General features: G+C 35.1%; 1 protein-coding gene across 1 annotated transcript; it reads right to left on the bottom strand.

Annotated features, from left to right (window-relative positions):
* Nucleotides 1–943: 943 nt before the first annotated feature.
* LOC117985018 (pupal cuticle protein-like) lies at nucleotides 944–10333 on the bottom strand. The gene is made up of 2 exons (XM_034971695.2): nucleotides 10171–10333; nucleotides 944–2073 (listed from the first exon to the last, which is right to left on the bottom strand). Exons 1-2 carry the CDS (start codon nucleotides 10180–10182, stop codon nucleotides 1228–1230), a joined length of 858 nt encoding a protein of 285 aa, XP_034827586.1. The 5' UTR covers nucleotides 10183–10333; the 3' UTR covers nucleotides 944–1227.
* Nucleotides 10334–19449: the final 9116 nt, after the last annotated feature.

Here is a 19449-nt window from a genome sequence, read left to right as displayed (position 1 = left end):
ATGGTACAATTAGTAATTAATGGAACATCATGTATATGTGATCCTTTTTTTTAAAATTGAAAATATAAAAATAAAATTTATAGTCTAATCTATTTCTGTACTAATTAAGTCCGCGTGGAATGTTGGTAAGAATAGGTACTGGCTGCATTTTTGCGCTGAACAGCCAGGCTGATTGATCCTTTGCATATAATGAAGGCCCAGCCAGGCGAACAGAACAACAGTGTAACTCGATGAAAGGGACTATCTGGTATAGGTATACCATGCGCTGCTTACTGGTCAGCCACTTCGGCTGGAGCTCCCGTCTTGATGCTTTCTCTGTAATGACATGGGGTCAATGTGTCAACGCACCTTACTTCCTATATTAGGGCTAGTTTCCGTCATCCTTCATTATCCTTCTTTTGGAGGAAAAGCTTATATAATACCTACCTAGTACTCATCTAATTTATTATTAAATTTATTGACGTACAATTTCAACAGTATATGTATGTCGCGTTATCGAACAGGTTCATTACTGTTTTACATCACGCTATTCTGTGCGTGACATGGTCCGATGCATTAAGCGCTAATTACTTTTCATTTAGCATTAATTTTAAACTGAAATGGTTGACTATTGTTAGGTATTACCATGCGCTATGTTTTGGTTATTGCTTGTGCTTTGTGAAGCTTAAAAACTTTCATAATAATTATTATTTAAAAGCACATTATTCCAAGAGTACATACCTAAGTAATTATTATTATAGGTAGCTGGTATAAGTAATAAGTAATATAGGTACAAATAATTGCAAGTAATGTTGCATCTGTTTTGATAATCTCTATTAGATACCATCTGCCGTACTTAGCCATAAAATCCAAGAAGTAGGCAGGTGTTAGTACACCTATATTATTAAGTTTATGCGAAGTAGATTAGCGACGAAGATATTGACCTTCAGGTATAGTAAAACTATTATTTATGTTTCCGTCGTTTAATAATTCGTTTACGCATACATATAATTTATATTTATTATGTACAAAAGTTCGTATAAAATAGATAGAAATTTCTTAGAAAAGTAACAAACAGGGGAAGTAAGAGTCTGACGCACTAGCACTTTGAGAAACTAAACGAAGAGGAGATCGAAGGAGAAGAGGGCTTCTTGACGTATCCCTGGGGTGTCACCTGCACGCGTTCATCGGGAGCGCGAGTGACACGCGAGAGCAGTCCAGCATACCCGGAGAAAGAAGGGGAAGTGTTCACCAGTGCTGCTGAGGGTGCGCGGGGGCGCCGACCTTCGCGTGAGCGGCCAGGTGGGCGGCGCGCGCGGCGGCGACCTCAGGGGTGTCCAGGATACCGGCGCCGTTGTGTGCCAGTCTGATCTGGGCAGGGGGTCCTTGCCAAGAAGGAGCACCGTTCCACTGGTTTTGCTGGTTACCGTTCCATTGGTTTTGTTGGTTACCGTTCCATTGGCCTTCTTGTCCAGAGCGCCATTGCCCATCGTCGTTTCCGGCGTTCCATTGACCGTTGTCTTTGGCGCCGTTCCATTGACCGTTGTCGTTGGCCGCGTTCCATTGACCATTGTCGTTTCCAGAGTTCCATTGACCGTTGTCGTTGGCGGCGTTCCATTGGCCGTTGTTTCCAGCGTTCCACTGGTTGTGGGCGGGAGCGCTGTTGGCAGAGTTTAGGGCGGCGAGGTGGGCGGCGCGGGCTTGCGCTACTTCAGGGGTCTCGGCGACGGGAGCGGGTGCGTGACCGGCGGCGTTCCACGCTGGGGCAGCGGGAGCGCCGTTCCATGCTTGGGCCGTGGGGGCGCCGTTCCATTGGTTTCCAGCGTTCCACTGGTTAGCGGGGGCACCGTTCCATTTGTTGTCAGCGCGTTGCCAGTATTCCTCGTTGTTCCAGGCGGGGTTGTATGAACCGTCGTCATTTGGGTTAGGGTTGTTTAATGAGGCTTTCTGGAGAGCGGCGAGTTGTGCGGCCCGCGCTTGCGCTACTTCGGGTGTGTCCAGGATGTTGCGTCCATCTTGGGATAGAGCGATGTTGGCGGGTGGGCCGACCCATCCAGCATGTGCTCCGCACGCCAGCGCTAAACAAGCTACGATCTGTGAATGAAATGACAACCATATTAAATATTGATTTATTATATTTAAGGTTTTGAAAAACTTGGAAAAGTTAGATGCTTAATATTATATTAGGTAATATCGATTTAAGAATGACTTGTGCCGGTGTGAAATAAAGGAAAACTTGAGGTGAATAAACTCAGGCTGAAGAAATTCCTAAAGAATCTTTGTTAGTCAACGTCAAAGTTACTAATAAGTAGGTGAATAATGTGCCCAAAGTACCTACTTAGGTTTGATTTTATTTTTATTTATTGAAAAATTAAAGTCTGAAACTATGATTTTATTTATATTTATTGAAAAACGAAAACTAAATTCTGTACAAATTTATCTATTTGATTATGAAGGCAAATCAATTAGCAAATAATTCGATTAAAATAATGCAGTAGAGCAGTATGTGAAGTTATTTTAATAGTTATTTATAAGTATGGAACCCTGAAAATGTTAAGGTTTTGATTCAGCTGGTGTAAAAACGCTTATTATTTGTACATTTCTTGCTTTTAATAATATTGATCATAAAATAATTGAATTTAAATGGATACCTACCTATATTATTAAGCTGCTCACAATGATCGTACAACATTGCTGAAGTATTTACTACATAATTAGATAATTACATACCTACCTTTATTAATTGCGATCAGTTTTTATGAATATCGAATGAAAGCCCTTGGGGAGTGTACGAGATTGTAGCTTTAATTTGAAAACATGTTATGAGAAGACGAAGTTCAGTGTAAAACCTTGTGATCTTATAAAGTGTGTATGCAATGCAATTTTTAATTACTGCTTTAAAAGAGAATGTATCTATCATTTTGATAAGCTATATTTCATTTACATAACAACATAAATACGTATTCTATAATGTAGCGTATGTATATCTAAATAAATAGGTACTTCAGATTCTTTAGATCTTAAAGCTTCAAGAAGTTCATAAAGTTTACTGAAAATCTATTTGATTTTATTTAATCATATTAAATATTATCATAATCGATATTTTATATTCGAAGTCATATAATTTTACAAATTAGTACAATTAAGAATTGAAGCGTGTAATGTAGATGAATATATTATTTTAATAACGTGTTTATTAAGGAATTTGCGGCGGCCTAAGTTCAGAATCACGTAATGATGTCAGGGTTCGGGTTTGCGGTTGTGTTCGATCACCTGGCCGGACGATATAATCTAATTATGAATTAAGACATCATACCTATCGGCTAATAAATGTCGGACATCATTAGCTTTACAAAAATATTCAGAAATTTCTTGAAGCTTAATTGCAAGATATTTGTAACCAAAATGTAGGTACCTATCTACTTAACTACCACTTACTACTCATTAAAAATAATTTAAAACAGATTTCACATCCATACTAAGATTATAAACGCGAAAGTATTTCTATCAGTCTGTTTGTCTAGCTTTTCACGGCCCATCCGTTTAACCGATTTTGATGAAATATGATACAGAGATAGCTTCCGGGCAAGAACATTTATGACTAAGTACTTTTGGTCTAAGAAAATCAAAGAGTTCTCATGGGATTTTTAAGAAATTTAAGTAAATGTAACTTATATGGGCATTATCTACTAATAGGTGCAGAGATATGAAGCATGCATGACATAGTCTACTTTTTATGCCGGAAAATCATAGAGTTCCCACGGGATTTTTAAAAAGAAAATTTATGCAGATTGAAGATGAAATCACGGACATTCTCTAATGTAAAGTATATCACGAATGCATTCGAAATGAAAGCATAATAGTATGGTCCAGAAAACGCTTAGTTTGTTATAATGCATTATACGAGCACGTGTTTATTATCTTTATAAGATAAAATCTTATGTTCTTGCATTGAACGTGATCTTGGCTTGTAAAGTTTTGACCTGTTTGGGTAAAATTTAAGAGGAAAATAATAAATTTTACACGATCTATGAATGAATAGCAATGCGCAAAAGAAGACACCAGCACGTTTATCGAATGTGCCGACAATTCATGAAAATATAGGTAAATCTAGGTACCGACTACCGAATTGGTTTATAGAGCCACAGGAAAATTCGCCTACACAACAACGCTTGAATAAAAGGCCAATGAATTGTAAATGTTAATATAATTATCAAAGTTCAAAATTGTTTACAGCTTTGATAGCATTGACATCATAAGAAGATTATCAAAAGATTAGGATAGTAAAATAATTTATTTAATTATTAATTTGAAGAAGAGATTTGTGTGCTCTATTTTTTAGATAAGGGCCAATGCATACAAAGTGTTACGTCATCTAGAAATCAAACGTCAAGGCGACTTAGTTTTGCGTGGTTTTGCCGCAATAAATGACGCCCCGTGCTTTTGTGCTTTGTTCGACCAAAGTTTTATATGTCTATTGGTTTTGATTGTATACTATAAATGTAGGTATTGATCTAGTTTCTAAATAGGCACTCTTTGATAGAAGCGGAAAAATTTAAATAGATCCATTCCATCTACGCGTACGAAACGCTTGGTTGGCGTCATCATTACTTATACGCATGGCTAGGGTCTGGAATACTCTTCCGAGATCAGTTTTTCCTGCCAAATATAATCCGAGTATCTTTAAAACAAGAGTGAATAGGCACCTTCTAGATAAACGCGTCCCATCTTAGGTTACATCACCACTTCCCATTAGGTGTGATCTTGGTCAAGCGTGCGCATATAATGAATAAAAAAAGATACAAATTAAATAGGTAGGCTATAAAATTGATATTGTAGAGTGGATTAATTTTGTACAAAAACAAAGCTTCAACCAGTAGGTACTCTCGTCAATATAATTTATAACATATAGATAAAAGTAAGGCACACCGAGTGAACGGCGCCAAGGTTTGAAGGCTGCCCGAAGGTCACGAAGCAGGAAGCCAGTCTTCCGGACCAGCCCACAGTCACATAGTGACTGGTTTCTTTCACATATCAATTTGACATTTGTATTCCTTTTTATTTGCCCAGCCTTTGCTTTATTTTTGCAGCCTACGCAGTCATTTTTACACGCAACATAAAATTTATCTGAATTTTATTTTAATAGATTATTATAAAAAAGCGCTCATTACAGTTTTGGCGGTTGTGAAAACCTGTTTTCTTCTTTTAATGAATGTTCGGGTGCAATGTTCAGATCTGATTCTTTGATAGAGGTGGGCGCTCTTAATAAGATATAATCAAACTATCGATATTGTAAGTTGTCGTACCTAGGCATGCCCTTCTAAATCAGCGTGCGATGGAATGCAGACAAAAAGCCAGTGAGTGGCGAGGCAAGCGACAAGCGTCGACGCTATCCGGTAGGCGTGCCTCCAATTTATAAATGAAGGGTTCTAAGACAAAAACAAGCCGTATTAAAAAAAAAATATAAAATACGACTGCCCTGCCAAAATGGAACTAAAAAGTTTTTCACATATGAAAATGGCGCCATTAGGTACAGTCGTCATATTACACACTCGGGATGATGTAAGGATTCTAATGATAGGTACCACACACATCCAAATCTGACCAGGCAGAAAGTTATGATATCAGATTTAGAAGTTATGGTGGATTTAAGAAACTCACGTACGTGAACCCTGAAATATTGCACTCCTGGTTTTGGGCTGTCGTGTAAATAGTGGTATTCAAATAAAAGAATTGTATGAATGAAAGGACTAGACATTTTTGTATATGAAAATTACACAAATGATTTATTTAAAAAAGGCTTGAAAAATGAAACCTGTAAATAGCAAGCTATCGACCTGTCCTGCATCCATCACACAGAATCACCTTACAGGCAAGGTGACCTGCGTGATGGATGGGGCTAGAAAACGCGTAACGATGAAAATTAAAAGGTGATTTTGGTAAAGACAACTGAATTCAAAGTTGCACAGACAAACAAACAACCTAGTTCTATAGTCATTTGTCTCATTTTATATATTCGATACGCTTGCCACGATATAATGCATCGACTAGTAAATAGGTAGGTATAATTGACACACGGTGTGTGAACGGCACGCTAATAAATCAGGTGTAAAATCTCAATCTTATTGCTTGAAGTTAAGATCGAGTAGGGTTGCCAATATTTTTTTCGGTTGATGAGGTATATTTACAAAATGAAGGATATATTTGTTAATAGAAGATTATCGTCCACTTAAATGATTTATACTATTTTTGCGCATCATATGATTCTCGCGCAAGACCGTGGCGTGTGCAAGTCCCTACAAGAGACCTATGTCCAGCAGTGGACGTCTATTGGTTGTTGTTGATGATGATGATGATTCTTCAAAAGTATATAGTCAGCAGAACTAAAATATACTGCAGTACTATACATTATAGTACGGCTGGCAACCCTAAGCGACTGTGACCGTAACACCAGTTGACATTGTAGTCTTAAATGGAGCATGAGCAGGACGGTTACCGGGTGATAGCAGTTGCGTTTACTTTACTATATTTGGGAGTTTTACGTAGGCTTTGAGCTTGCACTCAGGTTTTTTTCTTTTACTGATATCAAGATAACCCTGTTATTTAATTGAATGCCAACATTACAAGGTGTACTGGGTTTATTGTTGAAGAGTATAAGTTAATATAGTACATATAGATTTAATTACTAGAATGTTAAAAATACATAATTTTGCATAAAGTGCAAGTTGGGAAAATGACAGAGCTACGCATGAAAATAAGATTCGATTTCTTTGATTAGATATTTTGCGGTTTATCCAGAACAACTGAGGTGCAAAAATAAACCGATTCTTCGAATAATATGGAGTTAATAAATAATTAATATATAAATCTCAATATTATATTATTATAACAAGGAAAGTCTTGAATCTCTCACTGACCGACTCATTAATGCCCAGCAAAAATATTTGGACCTAGAAAGATGAAATTTTACGCAGTTATCTATCCTTTATAAAGTACTGAATATAAGTAGTGAAGACTAAGAATAGGTACACTTAGAGCAGTAGCTGAGACCGACGGACGCCAAATTCTCTTCCAAGTTCTCTTCCAAACCTCTAAAGTACTTCTCAGTCAATCACTTGATTATTGTGGCACACTTGACCAAGTATCCACTTCTGCTTAACTTCCCTTCTTCGTGCACCCGTGTAAGGGAACATCCACCGCAACCCTCACTTGGTCTGTCCATCTCACAGGCGATCAGCCACGGGTTTTGTAGGACCACTAGACGTTCAATTGAAAAGTCGTCAGGTGATACGTGACCGAAAAAGTGACAGTACGAGCCTATAGAGAATAGTTTTTCAAAAATGGACATTTTGCCAGAATTCGTTCCAAGACACTCAAAATTCTTCTTCAGCACCGAGAAGAAGTTCTTACTTCCTCACATTGCCCACGTTTCCGATGCGTAGAGGAATATGGGGAACACAAGCGCTCTGACTAGCCGGATCATCTCTTGGCTTGGTTTCGTCTCGCTGCGTATCATCCCTATACCTAATACTTACTATAAGTATTCATAAATCAATGGAACTAATGAAAGTATAACAGTCATCGAATGACATAATGGCGTACACATCGTATCGTATCGTACACCAAGATTAGGGTAAAAATGTTAAATTCTGTAGGAAAACAAGTAGGTATTTAAAAGAAATAAGAAAAGTGTAACGAATTGTTACCGGAAAGAAATTAATGACGATGTCTTGCAAAAACATCTTCATTCATAGGTACGAAGATACGTTATTTTATCGCAGTTTTAGACAGTAAAAATTTATTGAGACGTAATTTCTCCAAGGTATTCCATTACTTAATTATTGTGTACAAGTACTGCATTAATTTTAACGCGTTTGCTGTCATATTGTGTTTGTCCATATAACGCGTAAAATTTAACTCCTCGCTATTTTAACTACGGACTATACTAATCGTTTTTTCTAATATTTATGTAGACAAATTTTTTTTGTTTATTCTTGGTTTAGTCATAACTTTTTACTTATTAGAATAATTAAGTCTTGTATCAGTATTTATTTGCATAAAATGAGAAGGGCGGTGATGTCTTTATTAGATACTAATTAGCAATAATACCGTCCTTTCATTATTTTAATTGAAACCATTAGGGAAACACAGAACTTAATATTTGGCACTCTTTTGGTATTTTTTAAACTTGATTTCTATTGAATTTATATACTTGCCCGCGTGGATTTGGGTTCTTAAAAATCGCGAAGGAACCCTTTTATTTTTTTGGATTAAAAGTAGCCTATAGTAGCCTTCGGAATGTAAACGGAAAATAATCTCTGTACCAAATTTTTTCAAAATCGGATAATAGCAGATGGGCCGTGATAGGAAAAACAGACATACAGATAGGTAAACACCTTCGAAATTATAATATTAATATGGATGGGATTTATACTACTGGCTAAATTAATATGTTAATATTTTGAACATAAAAAATGGAGCAAAGAGATGCAGCGTCTAATTCCATTTATTAAATTCATTTATACTATATGATTTATGTTATTACATCAATAATTGTAACTTTCAATGTCATTGAAATATCGCATCTAGTGTCGCATATTTTGTTTTTATATTAATTTGATATTTAGCCACTAACGAAGATAAAGTTACCTAGTTTTAAAGAATATTGCATCAACAATTAATAAACTTTCAATGACATTGAAACGCGTAGGGTAGCGATCTATTTGTGCTCTGATTCGCTACACTTAAAGCCTTGGAATACAAAGAATTTGAAATTATTTGGTCATGCTTAGTTTCAAATGTTTGTATATAGGTATATTTAATTTTGCGGTTTACATCGCGCAGCACATTTAATTTTTCTAGTTTAAAGCATCGTGATCCCTTCCATTAATTAGTTATACTATGCTAGAAGTTTTGGTAGCGGTGGGAAGGAAGAATCTGGGAAATCCTTCCGTATAATCGAATCTATTTATAATTACTGCAAACAAAATTGCTTAGCTCAATTTTTTTTCAAATGTCCTTTAAAACATAACATAAAATTCAGATAATTCGGTTTATTGAATCATCTGGTTTGTATGTAAAAAAAGTACCTAACTAGATATTAATTTTCTGCGTATTATTGGAAGTAGAGTTTTTATTTCCGAGATCAACGAACCTTATTAAATAAATCTAATTTTTTGTAGAACGTTGAAGCAAGTCACATAGGTACACAAAAGGCCAAAAATAGAGTGACAACACGCAGATAATTAACTTTGTTGTAAAAACAGCTTATGTAAAAGACATTTTTAGCAATTATATGAAAGTTTGACTAATCGCAAGAGTGCTATATGCATATGAGGAAACAATTCCAAGTGGAGCGCGAAGTAAATTAAAATCAGTGACAATGACCCACCAGTCGCGTGCAACATGGACACAAATGGGGTATAGTTCGATATCTTTTTAGTTTTCTGTACCTACTGTTGTAAATGTTACATTAGTTAATTACCTACTAGAAGAGTTCGTAATATGTCTTGTATTGTAAATTTTTTGTAATTTCAATATTGCTGCTATTTTTTTGTAATAAATATAAAATTCACATTATTTCAGTTTCAAATTTACTTATATTTAGGTAGGTAAGTAATGAACACTTAAAATAAAACACTGCTGAAAATGTGAAAAAGTTTCAAAAGTTGAAAGAGTTTTTTGTTGGACTCATCTCTGTTAACCTATTCATAGTTGTTATAACTCTTATTTGGAATTTTAGAAAAGTGTACGATATTTTTAATAAATATGTAGGTACCTATATCACCAGTTACTTAGACATTGTTAACAATATTCTATTACTTGTTAAATTATTGCCTTCAATAGTTGTGTAAGAAACAGCTTGCTCTGACATAAAATTAGGCTAGAAACTTGTTACAAGCTAGTTGGAGGTCAAATATCCTGCAGGTATTGAGCAACTGTGTTTGAAAACAAAGTACAACATGCCTGTTAAAAGATTTATCAATAAATTGAGTTATACGCCTTAAACTAACACCGGCACACACTTTATCATTTGTATTCAATAGAACATTAATTGCATAACTGATCTATAACACACTATTTGATAGTCATTAATCAAAAACAAAGCAATATTTCATTAATTTTGATTTACTTTTAAATAAGAAATGGGAAATAGAGCAATTAAGAAGAAAGTCGCGTAAAAGTACTTACCATTGATCTCATTTTGAAAAAGAAGTAAAGCACAGAAATGAAAGAAAGAAAAGTTATAAAAATATGAAACTAAGTTTTTGTTTATTTATAGCGCTGCTGAAAGACTAGTGTCTTCCAGGAATCGCTATATTGAAGTGCAACTTGCGTCTGAATAAAATGAGGGCGGGAGCGTGCTTATATACTTCGACCACTTCAACGTTTGCGCAGAGGGGGTGGCCATAGTTTGCACGTGAAAGTATTGGGACATGCCATTGATAATAGCGAATCATAGATACAAATTTCAATGGCAGTGATTTTGGCTCAATTTTGTGTGAGGTTTCGCCGAATGATCATATTACAGACTTTCTTGGTTCTACGTTTAATTCAGTGATTCGATAACAGTGGCTGACTTAAGTTGATCTGTGGTGATAATGATAATGCCATAAGTCATATCGTTTTGGTTAATCGTTTAAAAGTTAATGTGTAAGTTAAGTATTTCTATCTGGTCAAAGGTTTATTTCAAGTGATGTACCTACTTACATATTTTATGTAAGTAGGAGAATTTTAAGAATGCAGCTATGAATGATATTATTCTTTACACTTGTTTTATTTTACGTTACTCGTATGTAGGGATATAAATATTAATCTTTCGTCTGTTAGTGGTTTGTATTTCACAGAGAGAAAAGTCTTAAGTCGTCGTCACAGATGTGACAAATTATATTGAGGTTCATCAAAGAAATAAAATGTAAAAAAACTTTTTCAAAGATTTTATTAATGCTTGGATGTTTTATGCCATTAATAAAAGTTTTTTTAATAAATGGTAATCGAAAGCTACCCCTATGTTCACATTACTCTGAATTTCTGATAACTTTTTTTTAGTCTTTTTCAGAACACGTTAATGAAATTTTTTGTATTGGTAATGTGAATTGTTTAGTTGGAAGTATACGATATTGTAAATAGATACCAAAAAAGTGTATTGTTATTAAGTTTGTCACGTTTGCAATGTTAGCGTAATCCCAGATTATTTTATTATTTGAGGAATCTTTGATGTAAGAAGTCGATGTAATCAAACATCGACTTCTTTTATAAAAAGAATATTAGCCAAGTTACTGACTAATATTCCCCTTTCCCCTCCAGTTAAGCGTAAAGCATATGCTAGCAGTAGGTACGACGGGGTGCCAGCCAGGTAACCTCCCAGTGTGCCTGGGTGCTGCTCGTCCCTTTTGGATGCGTCTGAGGGAAAGAGCAGTATTCGGGCCGGTGCACCCCTGTAACATGGCAAATCATTTCTCTTCGGGGATATTGTTGGCTATGGCTAATGACCTGGCAGGGGGTAGATTTCTCCGTGTGCCCCTCTGACTAGCAGAGGGCACAGTGGACGAAGCGAAGGATGGGACGCGGACGACCGGCTCCTTTAACCGTAGAGCTATCGAGGCTCATTGATCCTATTATTTAGTTAACACGAAACCATTGCGGTTTTTAGTGTCTTTGGTTTGTCAGTGTAGGTATGATGTAAGATTAGGACTTAACAGAAAAGATTATTTAACACTTCCTTGGTGTAGTCAGCAGTGGTGAGCCCTGAGCTCTGTGGTTTTATAAAATATGGCAGGAACTGGCTGGGTCAATTTACCGGCAAAGCCATGCTGTCAAGGTGTCGTTCCGATACGGTACGAACTTCGAACGGCTATGCCAGGACCCAGGTATAAGCCAATTAAGGGTGTTGCTTTAAAAAAATATACCACCAGTCCACCACTTATCCATAGGCTGGGCCGAAGTCAAGGGCTAACATGTAAAAGAAAAAAAAGTTATATAATTTACATACCTATAAGTTAAAATAAGTACATCAACATCAACCAATCGCCGGCTCACTGTGAGCACGAGTCAGTATTTGAGAAAAGTGTTCGGCCTTAGTCCACCACGCTGGCCAAGTACGGATTGGCAGCCTTCGTACACCTTTGAGAACGTAATGGAGAACTCTCAGGCATGCTGGTTTCTCACAATGTTTTGGTGGTATGTTATTGTTTAAAACGCACAATTATTTCGAAAATTTGGAGGTGCCCGAGATCGAACCCCCGACCCACTGAATAGAAGGTATTTTTCTTAAAATACACGTAGCAATGTACTTATATTATTTTATGAATAACGATATTATTCTTTAAGGTGACAGCGTGGACGTATTAATATAATATTATGCATTCGACTTCCCTTCAATGGTAAAGTGTTCGTTCTATCCTTGTAATTACAAATATGTATGTATCAAGAATATCCATGTAATCTTCAAAAAACTACACCTAACTAATTTAATATGTATCAGTAAAACTTCGTTTTTCTTAGCGAAAAGTTTTCTTTAGAGCTTTTAATCTTTTTGCTGGATAATGAGATGAATAGGTGAAAGTTAAAACGCCATCTCAACCTGTCGCGGACTATTTGGGTGAAGATTGACGTTATATTGTGGGATCATAGACCAATACACTTTATTAGTTTACGCATGTAAAGTGTAAAGCTTAGGACTTGATAAAGTCAATCCATTCATAAAATCAACAATAATACCTATCTACCTATTTCTTAACATACCTACCTAATTGTACCTGTAGTTTAAGTATTTCAATTATTGATGTAATTCAAATTAAAAATAAATGGAATTGTGTTATAATTTACCGTCTTTTTATTAGCATGCGTTAATTAGCCATTATTTAACTTCTAACAGATTAATATCTAATAATAGTGTATCTGTTACAAAATAGCTGCATTTTATCAAGATATTAAGTACGTAATTTAGAGTAATTATTTAGTAATTAGAAAGTAATAGTTGCCGTACGTAATTATCCGTGCCCGTGTCCATTTTTAAAGTTTTCGCCCTTTTTTGTCCTAGTATTTCTTCGAAACAGTTAAACCGATTTTGACGGGACTCTTACAGGCAGGTAAAGGCTCCATACGGGATTTTAATAGTTATTTATGCAACTGTTGTATAAAGAGGTTTGAGTGTTTTAACACCTAATTATCAACAGTTGTATACAAGACTTTATCTACACCCATAATATTATGAATCCTCTATAAAAGATTCTGAAACAGCTTACTGGTACTGCTAACATTAAAACAGCCAGTCCTAGTAACTTAACATCATCCATTACTGAGTTTATACAAATAAACTAAGTGTTAATGAAAAAGTTATTTATTGTAGTAGTAATTTACATTTTGTATAGTGCACTTATTAAAATTTACTTCAATATATGTTCTTTAATGTTGGAAGGTCCCGATCCCGATATAGTTACTCGGCGGAATATTTATATTTAAGTACCACTTCACTATAGCGTTTAAAACACAGGCAAAGGTTTGAAATATCTGAAAATTCTGGCAGTGTCCTCTCAAAACATGAATCCCTCATTTTTTGTAAACAAAACAATAAAAATATCGAAGAAAAATGGCGGGGATTCGAATAACTTACTTTTTTTAAAAAAACACGCGGCGTTCTGGTAGTGTAACGCGCGTGAATGTCAATGTTCTTTTTTCGAAATTCATAGAAATACTCATAAATACCACGGATCACGACTTAAGGTTCGGTTAGAACGAGACAGATTTATGCCAGCAGTATAGCGCTGTCTCTTTTTCACAGGAGTGTTATAATGAAATTCAGTACAACATTATAACACTCGTTTGGATGCTTTAATGGTTATTAAGATATTGGGTGTTTTAATGCTGGCAATAAGCTAACTGTTTCAGAATCTTTTATAGAGGATTTAAAGCATGGGTGTAGATAAAAAAATCTTAATCCATGCGAACTATATAAATCGTGGGCGAAAGCAATTTAAAAAAAAAATTCTAATCATTAAATACTAGTGGCCTAGTTATACGTGAATATAGATATAGAAATCATATAGAAACGAATTTGAAACTTAGCGTTGACCCAGGTCGACTGAACGCTTGACCGCCTGTGGCGATCACATTACTAACCTAATACGTACGGCCTTGAGCTGCTTAAATTCAGCTGAGTATTAACTAATAAGTTATCCAGCTGCTATTATCTATACCTAATCGTACTTATATCATTTTTTCAAAATTGCCTCTGCTCCGGAGGCTTCTGCCGTGACTATTTACAGGTCAGGCACTAATCCATTAGTTTATACCGTACCTATATTTTATATTTATACCTACATAAGTTTCAAGATTCTTTTGAGAATTGTATTTTTATTTCTCTCTGTCTGTATATTGTGTAAAAATTTCAGTAGGTGCATTATCAAATGGAAAAATATCTCCTGTCGAGATAGGTTGTCCTTTGTGCGCGTTTTTTCCTTGTATGTTTTAGTTTTTGCACATGATTACTTAGGTACATTCATAAGAAATATTAAACATCATTGCTGAAGATCGTACTAATTATACGTAAGTAAACTTTTTTGGAGTCTTTGTCTTGTACAACATTTTCTTTGAATAAATAAATATTATATTATATTATATTATATTTTTTTTTTTTTTTTTTTATCATAATATTATAATATCTTTTTTTTTTTTTTAATACAATAAAACTTAAAGCTAGCCTTATCTAATTACTATATAAATCATGACCGCGTGGGAATATATATATATTATATTATATTATATTATATTATATTATATTATTAATTATTATACTTAATAAGGTTTCCGTGAGGTTTGCTTTGGATAATAGGTAAGTAATACAGTTGGCTTGTAGGATGAGAGTAAAGTCGCGTCGCCCGCCTCGGTCAGTGATTAATTACTTATTATTATCAGATAGTGATAGTATAGGTAACCGTGAGTGACAGCTGAAACTGACTACACTATGCCCAAACCCTTCTCATTCTGAGAGGAGATCTGTGCTTAAGAGTGAGTGGTTAATGATGATGATGACGATGATGATGAAAATGCAACTTAGAAATCAAGCCACTTGGTATTATACTTTATGATTTAATTATTTACCTGTGCCATCTCCACTTTTCTAGATCGGTTAGCTACGAGGATCTACATCAGTTTACTACGCACGATGCAAGCGCTACGCGCGCCAGATCTTTAGGTCAAGGTCGTATGAACCGAACCGCAAACAAAAGCCCGATATCCGCATATTACTGGACGGATCGGGTTGAATTTCGGCATGCAGATAGCTATCATGACGTAGGCATCTGCTAGAAAGGATTTTTAAAAATTCAACCCCTAAGGGGGTAAAATTGGGTTTTTTGTGTAGTCCACGCGAATGAAATCGCAGGCATAAGCTAGCTTTATATAAGAGTCCACTATAGCTACTCCCTAAAAGGAAATTCATTATATTATGAGCAATGGCTATATTTTACGGATTCGAGGATTTCAACGAAGATAATTATTAAAGCATTGTTAAATTTGTTTTTATTTTCCGCACACGTTTATTTTCATTCCGCGGCTGGATATTTTTAAAATTAAGTGCAGCTATGAATAATGGGTACAGTTGATTTCTTTTGTTAATTCGATTAAAATAATAATAATTGAAATAGTGTTTTATAATGCGTAAAAAGTTACTCCTCACGCGCTATTTTAACTTTTTGTGTCTTTCATGTCAAAAGTACGATTTTGGTTCTTATTTTAAAGATGAACCGTACTTTTGACATGACAGTTGACCCATAGAGTTAAAATGGCGAATGAGGAGTCATTTTTACGGGCTATATTATACTCTTTAATTTTTGTATCTATTATGTGTAGAAAAGTGGGTCGAATGTTTTAAATATTGTGATCTATGTACTTATCTTGCGGAAATAAAAGTAAATGGCGCTACTTTTATCACAGTTTATTGATCGTAGTTAATGCAACTGAATCGTCGGATCATGCGCTGTATTAGTCCGTTTTCACGATCTTCAACGATATTTCTTATATCCGACAATGCACACGGATTATTTAAATTGATTGCAATTCTTATTCCTTATTTAAGTAATTTATTGTAATTATAAAATATGTGCATTATCTTTGTTTGCATACAAAATACTCAACAATAAAATGAAGTACAGTAGGGGGCAAAAATATTGTACATCGATCTTGAATAAGATTTCTGCTTGTAGAGCGTTGTCTCTGTCCCTCATACCTACTATGTGACGTTTCGTCGGTATTAACGACAACGACAACGCTCTACGAAACCGCTATCTCGACTATCTATCGACTTTATACTTTGACGCAAGATTTTTTACACCTTTATTACTTGTTATCTCCCAAAGCCACCATGAACCAAACTTCATAGTCACAAATCGTTCCTCCCTGTGTTGGGGACAATACACAGAGAATTAGCTTTTATAAAATAACGAAGGTCTGGCACGCGCTGGCTCTTAGTCCATTATATTTTATCGTCTAGCATTTATTATTGTATGACTGGCCATCCAAAGGAAATATAAATATTTTTTTGTAATGCAAATAAACCAAAATAAGTTTACTTTACGAGGCAAAATTTAACGAGTGGCAATTTAAAAGTGGCCGTGCGGAAACTTGAGCTATGTGAAAAATGTATGCAAGGTTGACTGCCAGAGATAATATCGGTTTTAATCACTTTTAAACACTCAACATTCTTTTATATTATCATGCCAAACTTTATAACAGGTCGTAACCTAATAATTGCTCTATTAAGTACTAAAAATTACGTAAGAAAATTATGATTTTGAAAGAATGTGTACTGTAGGTAGGTGCCTAATGCTTACTGCCTACCCATTTATTGTTGGAGGTGTATACCACGGTATATACTCTCAAAATCAGTTCTCTACAAGAGCGGAAAAAAAACTTCATACAGACTTAATCAGTTTTGTAGATTATAATATTAACGAGTATGAAGTGCTTTTTATCAATAGGTACCTACTAGATTTTATTCTGTGGTATTGTGTGGTCTAATTACTATAGGTACTCAACTCATCAACTGATTTTCATGTGGCACTACAAATACTACCTGAATAAAGACATACCTATTGTGAAACTTGTCATCCCGACAATAAAAAGGTTCGCATTAGATACCTAACATATACCTACACTATAAATTCGCACATTTGAATTTTGAAATTGTGAACATATGTACATAATATTTTAATTTACTTGTATTCAGTCTTCCTATCATCATTATCGAACAAGTGGTCATAATAATTCAGGGATTTAATTATTTTGACGACCTCGCCCGCGCATTGTGGAGTCAAGGTATATGAGGTCTCAGGTTCGAATTCCGGTGTTTTCTACGTTAGGTCCGCTTTCATCTTAGACTGCATCTTCATTTACCATCACCATTTCTTTTAAAGGAAATCCTGTTCCTCCTTTCTTGTGAAACAATCGAGTTTTTTAAAGTACTGAAAATTTTCGTTATCGATCGTATCGCACTGTTGAACAATCTGAAACTTAATTTTCGTCAATCTTTTAATCTACATTTATTTCTATTTGTCTAAACAAAGGAGATCTTGTTTATCTCGTTACTTTGATTACGTTGATTGCTTTGGTTACTGCTCTTTGGTTAGATTATTATCTACCATCTAGTCAGATAGGTATTCCTTTTACTGATTACAAGTTATTAGGTAGCCGTTGAAGAGTTTCCAACCTCCATCTCCAAAAAACTTTACAGATCTTTGTCGAAATTTATATTGATTCTCATTCTGAACCAAATTAAAAATTAGGTACACATCGCCTAAAGAGCCCTATATACTAACTTCTCTCCGTGGATAGAGTATAGTGATCGGTATGTCGATAAATGTACAAAAACTAAACTAAGTAGGTAATATTAATGACAGGTTAATGGTCCTTCTTAATTTACAAATAATTTGTTAACTTTGTACTTCTGTCGGCAGTCCCCACTGACTGCCATTTCTTTTTTCTCGGAGTGTGTATACTGTTTAGGGCCTATTGGTCATTACAGCATCTCCGAAGGCACAGAATAATGAAGAGTTGAGCGAGCCCAAAAGCACTGGCAAAGGGTCTGAAGTCATTTTGTTCATGATATCATTTAAATTATACTGTACGGTATGAAATACCTATAAATAATGTAATATACATTTGCTGATTAGCTACATATAGGTAAGTTAGTCATTTCTATCTAGAAGCATTAGACAGGAAGTAACGAGGAAGCACTTCGACATTTGTTTAGCTCTGAACCGAGAACTACGTAATTTTTCTAATGACAATATAAGAGAAACTATTAAATGTCAGGGACATATTATATAGGTACTCATGTAAAAAAAACATGACAGGCTCAATGCAGGTATGTGAATAAATTAAACAAAACATTTGTAAAGAAAAGAATAACATCTCAGAAGGTCAATTTGTAAATTGTATGTGTATCTAACATTTAACATTTACCCTAGATACAGGTAGTGGTACCTACTTATTAGGTACTTTATAAAGATAAGATGAAGAAAAGTTATATTAGTCTTGTTGAAAAATAAACCTTTCCACTACTTATTTAAGTAGGTAGGTAGGTATATGAAATACATATAATATTAATATTAATAGTTAATAAATAAAACTGCCCGAGAAATGCTTGTTGGATAAGTAGATATTTCAGAGACCACTCCAGGAACAGGTTTGCCAATTGGCTGTGGCCTGTGCGACAGACACGACCTAGTCTACTGCCACTTCAGCTTGTTAATCCTTTGGGTTATGTCGATCACATTGGTTTACCTAACGGGCGTCCCGCTCCGAATTTTGTTTCTCATAGAGACACCTAACTATTTTTTTGAAGCACCCAACATAACCAGCTCCATAGCATACTTAGCGACTTTGAACTTATGGACGAGACCAAGTGTCAGTGTCCACATTTCAACTCCACAAGTCAACATCGCTTGTCTTTAGAAATTATATAATTATTTGATTTGCAGTCATCAGTTTTTTTACTAGCAAGTATAACTAGTACCTACTTAATAGCAGTAGGTAGAGTATTAGGTACGTAAGACACATTATTTTTAATATTTTTAAAAGGAAAAGGTGACTTACTGACTGATCTATCAACTCACAGCTCAAACTACTTGACGCGTCGGGCTGTTTCATGTTTGGCATGCAGATAGTTATTTATGACGTAGACATCCGATAAGAAAGGATTTTTCAAAATTCAACCCCTAAGAGGTAAAATAGGGGTTTACAGTTTGTGTAGCCCACGCGGATGAAGTCGCGGGCATATGCTAGTTCGGTTATAAAATAAATTTCGATTTAATTATTATTAAAACAATATGTTGATCAGGGACTATCAAGAGGAAGCTTTTAACCTGGATTTCTAGTGGTTGCTCTCAGATTAAATCTCAGATAGACAACACGATATGAACAGTGCGATAGTATCTAAACGCGAATTATTATGTTACTACATTTGGGTCA

Source organism: Maniola hyperantus, chromosome 9 (assembly GCF_902806685.2).
Source record: "Maniola hyperantus chromosome 9, iAphHyp1.2, whole genome shotgun sequence".
NCBI classification, from domain to species: domain Eukaryota; kingdom Metazoa; phylum Arthropoda; class Insecta; order Lepidoptera; family Nymphalidae; genus Maniola; species Maniola hyperantus.
Note: the sequence above shows the minus strand (reverse complement) of the source record. Positions and strands in the feature narration are given on the sequence as shown.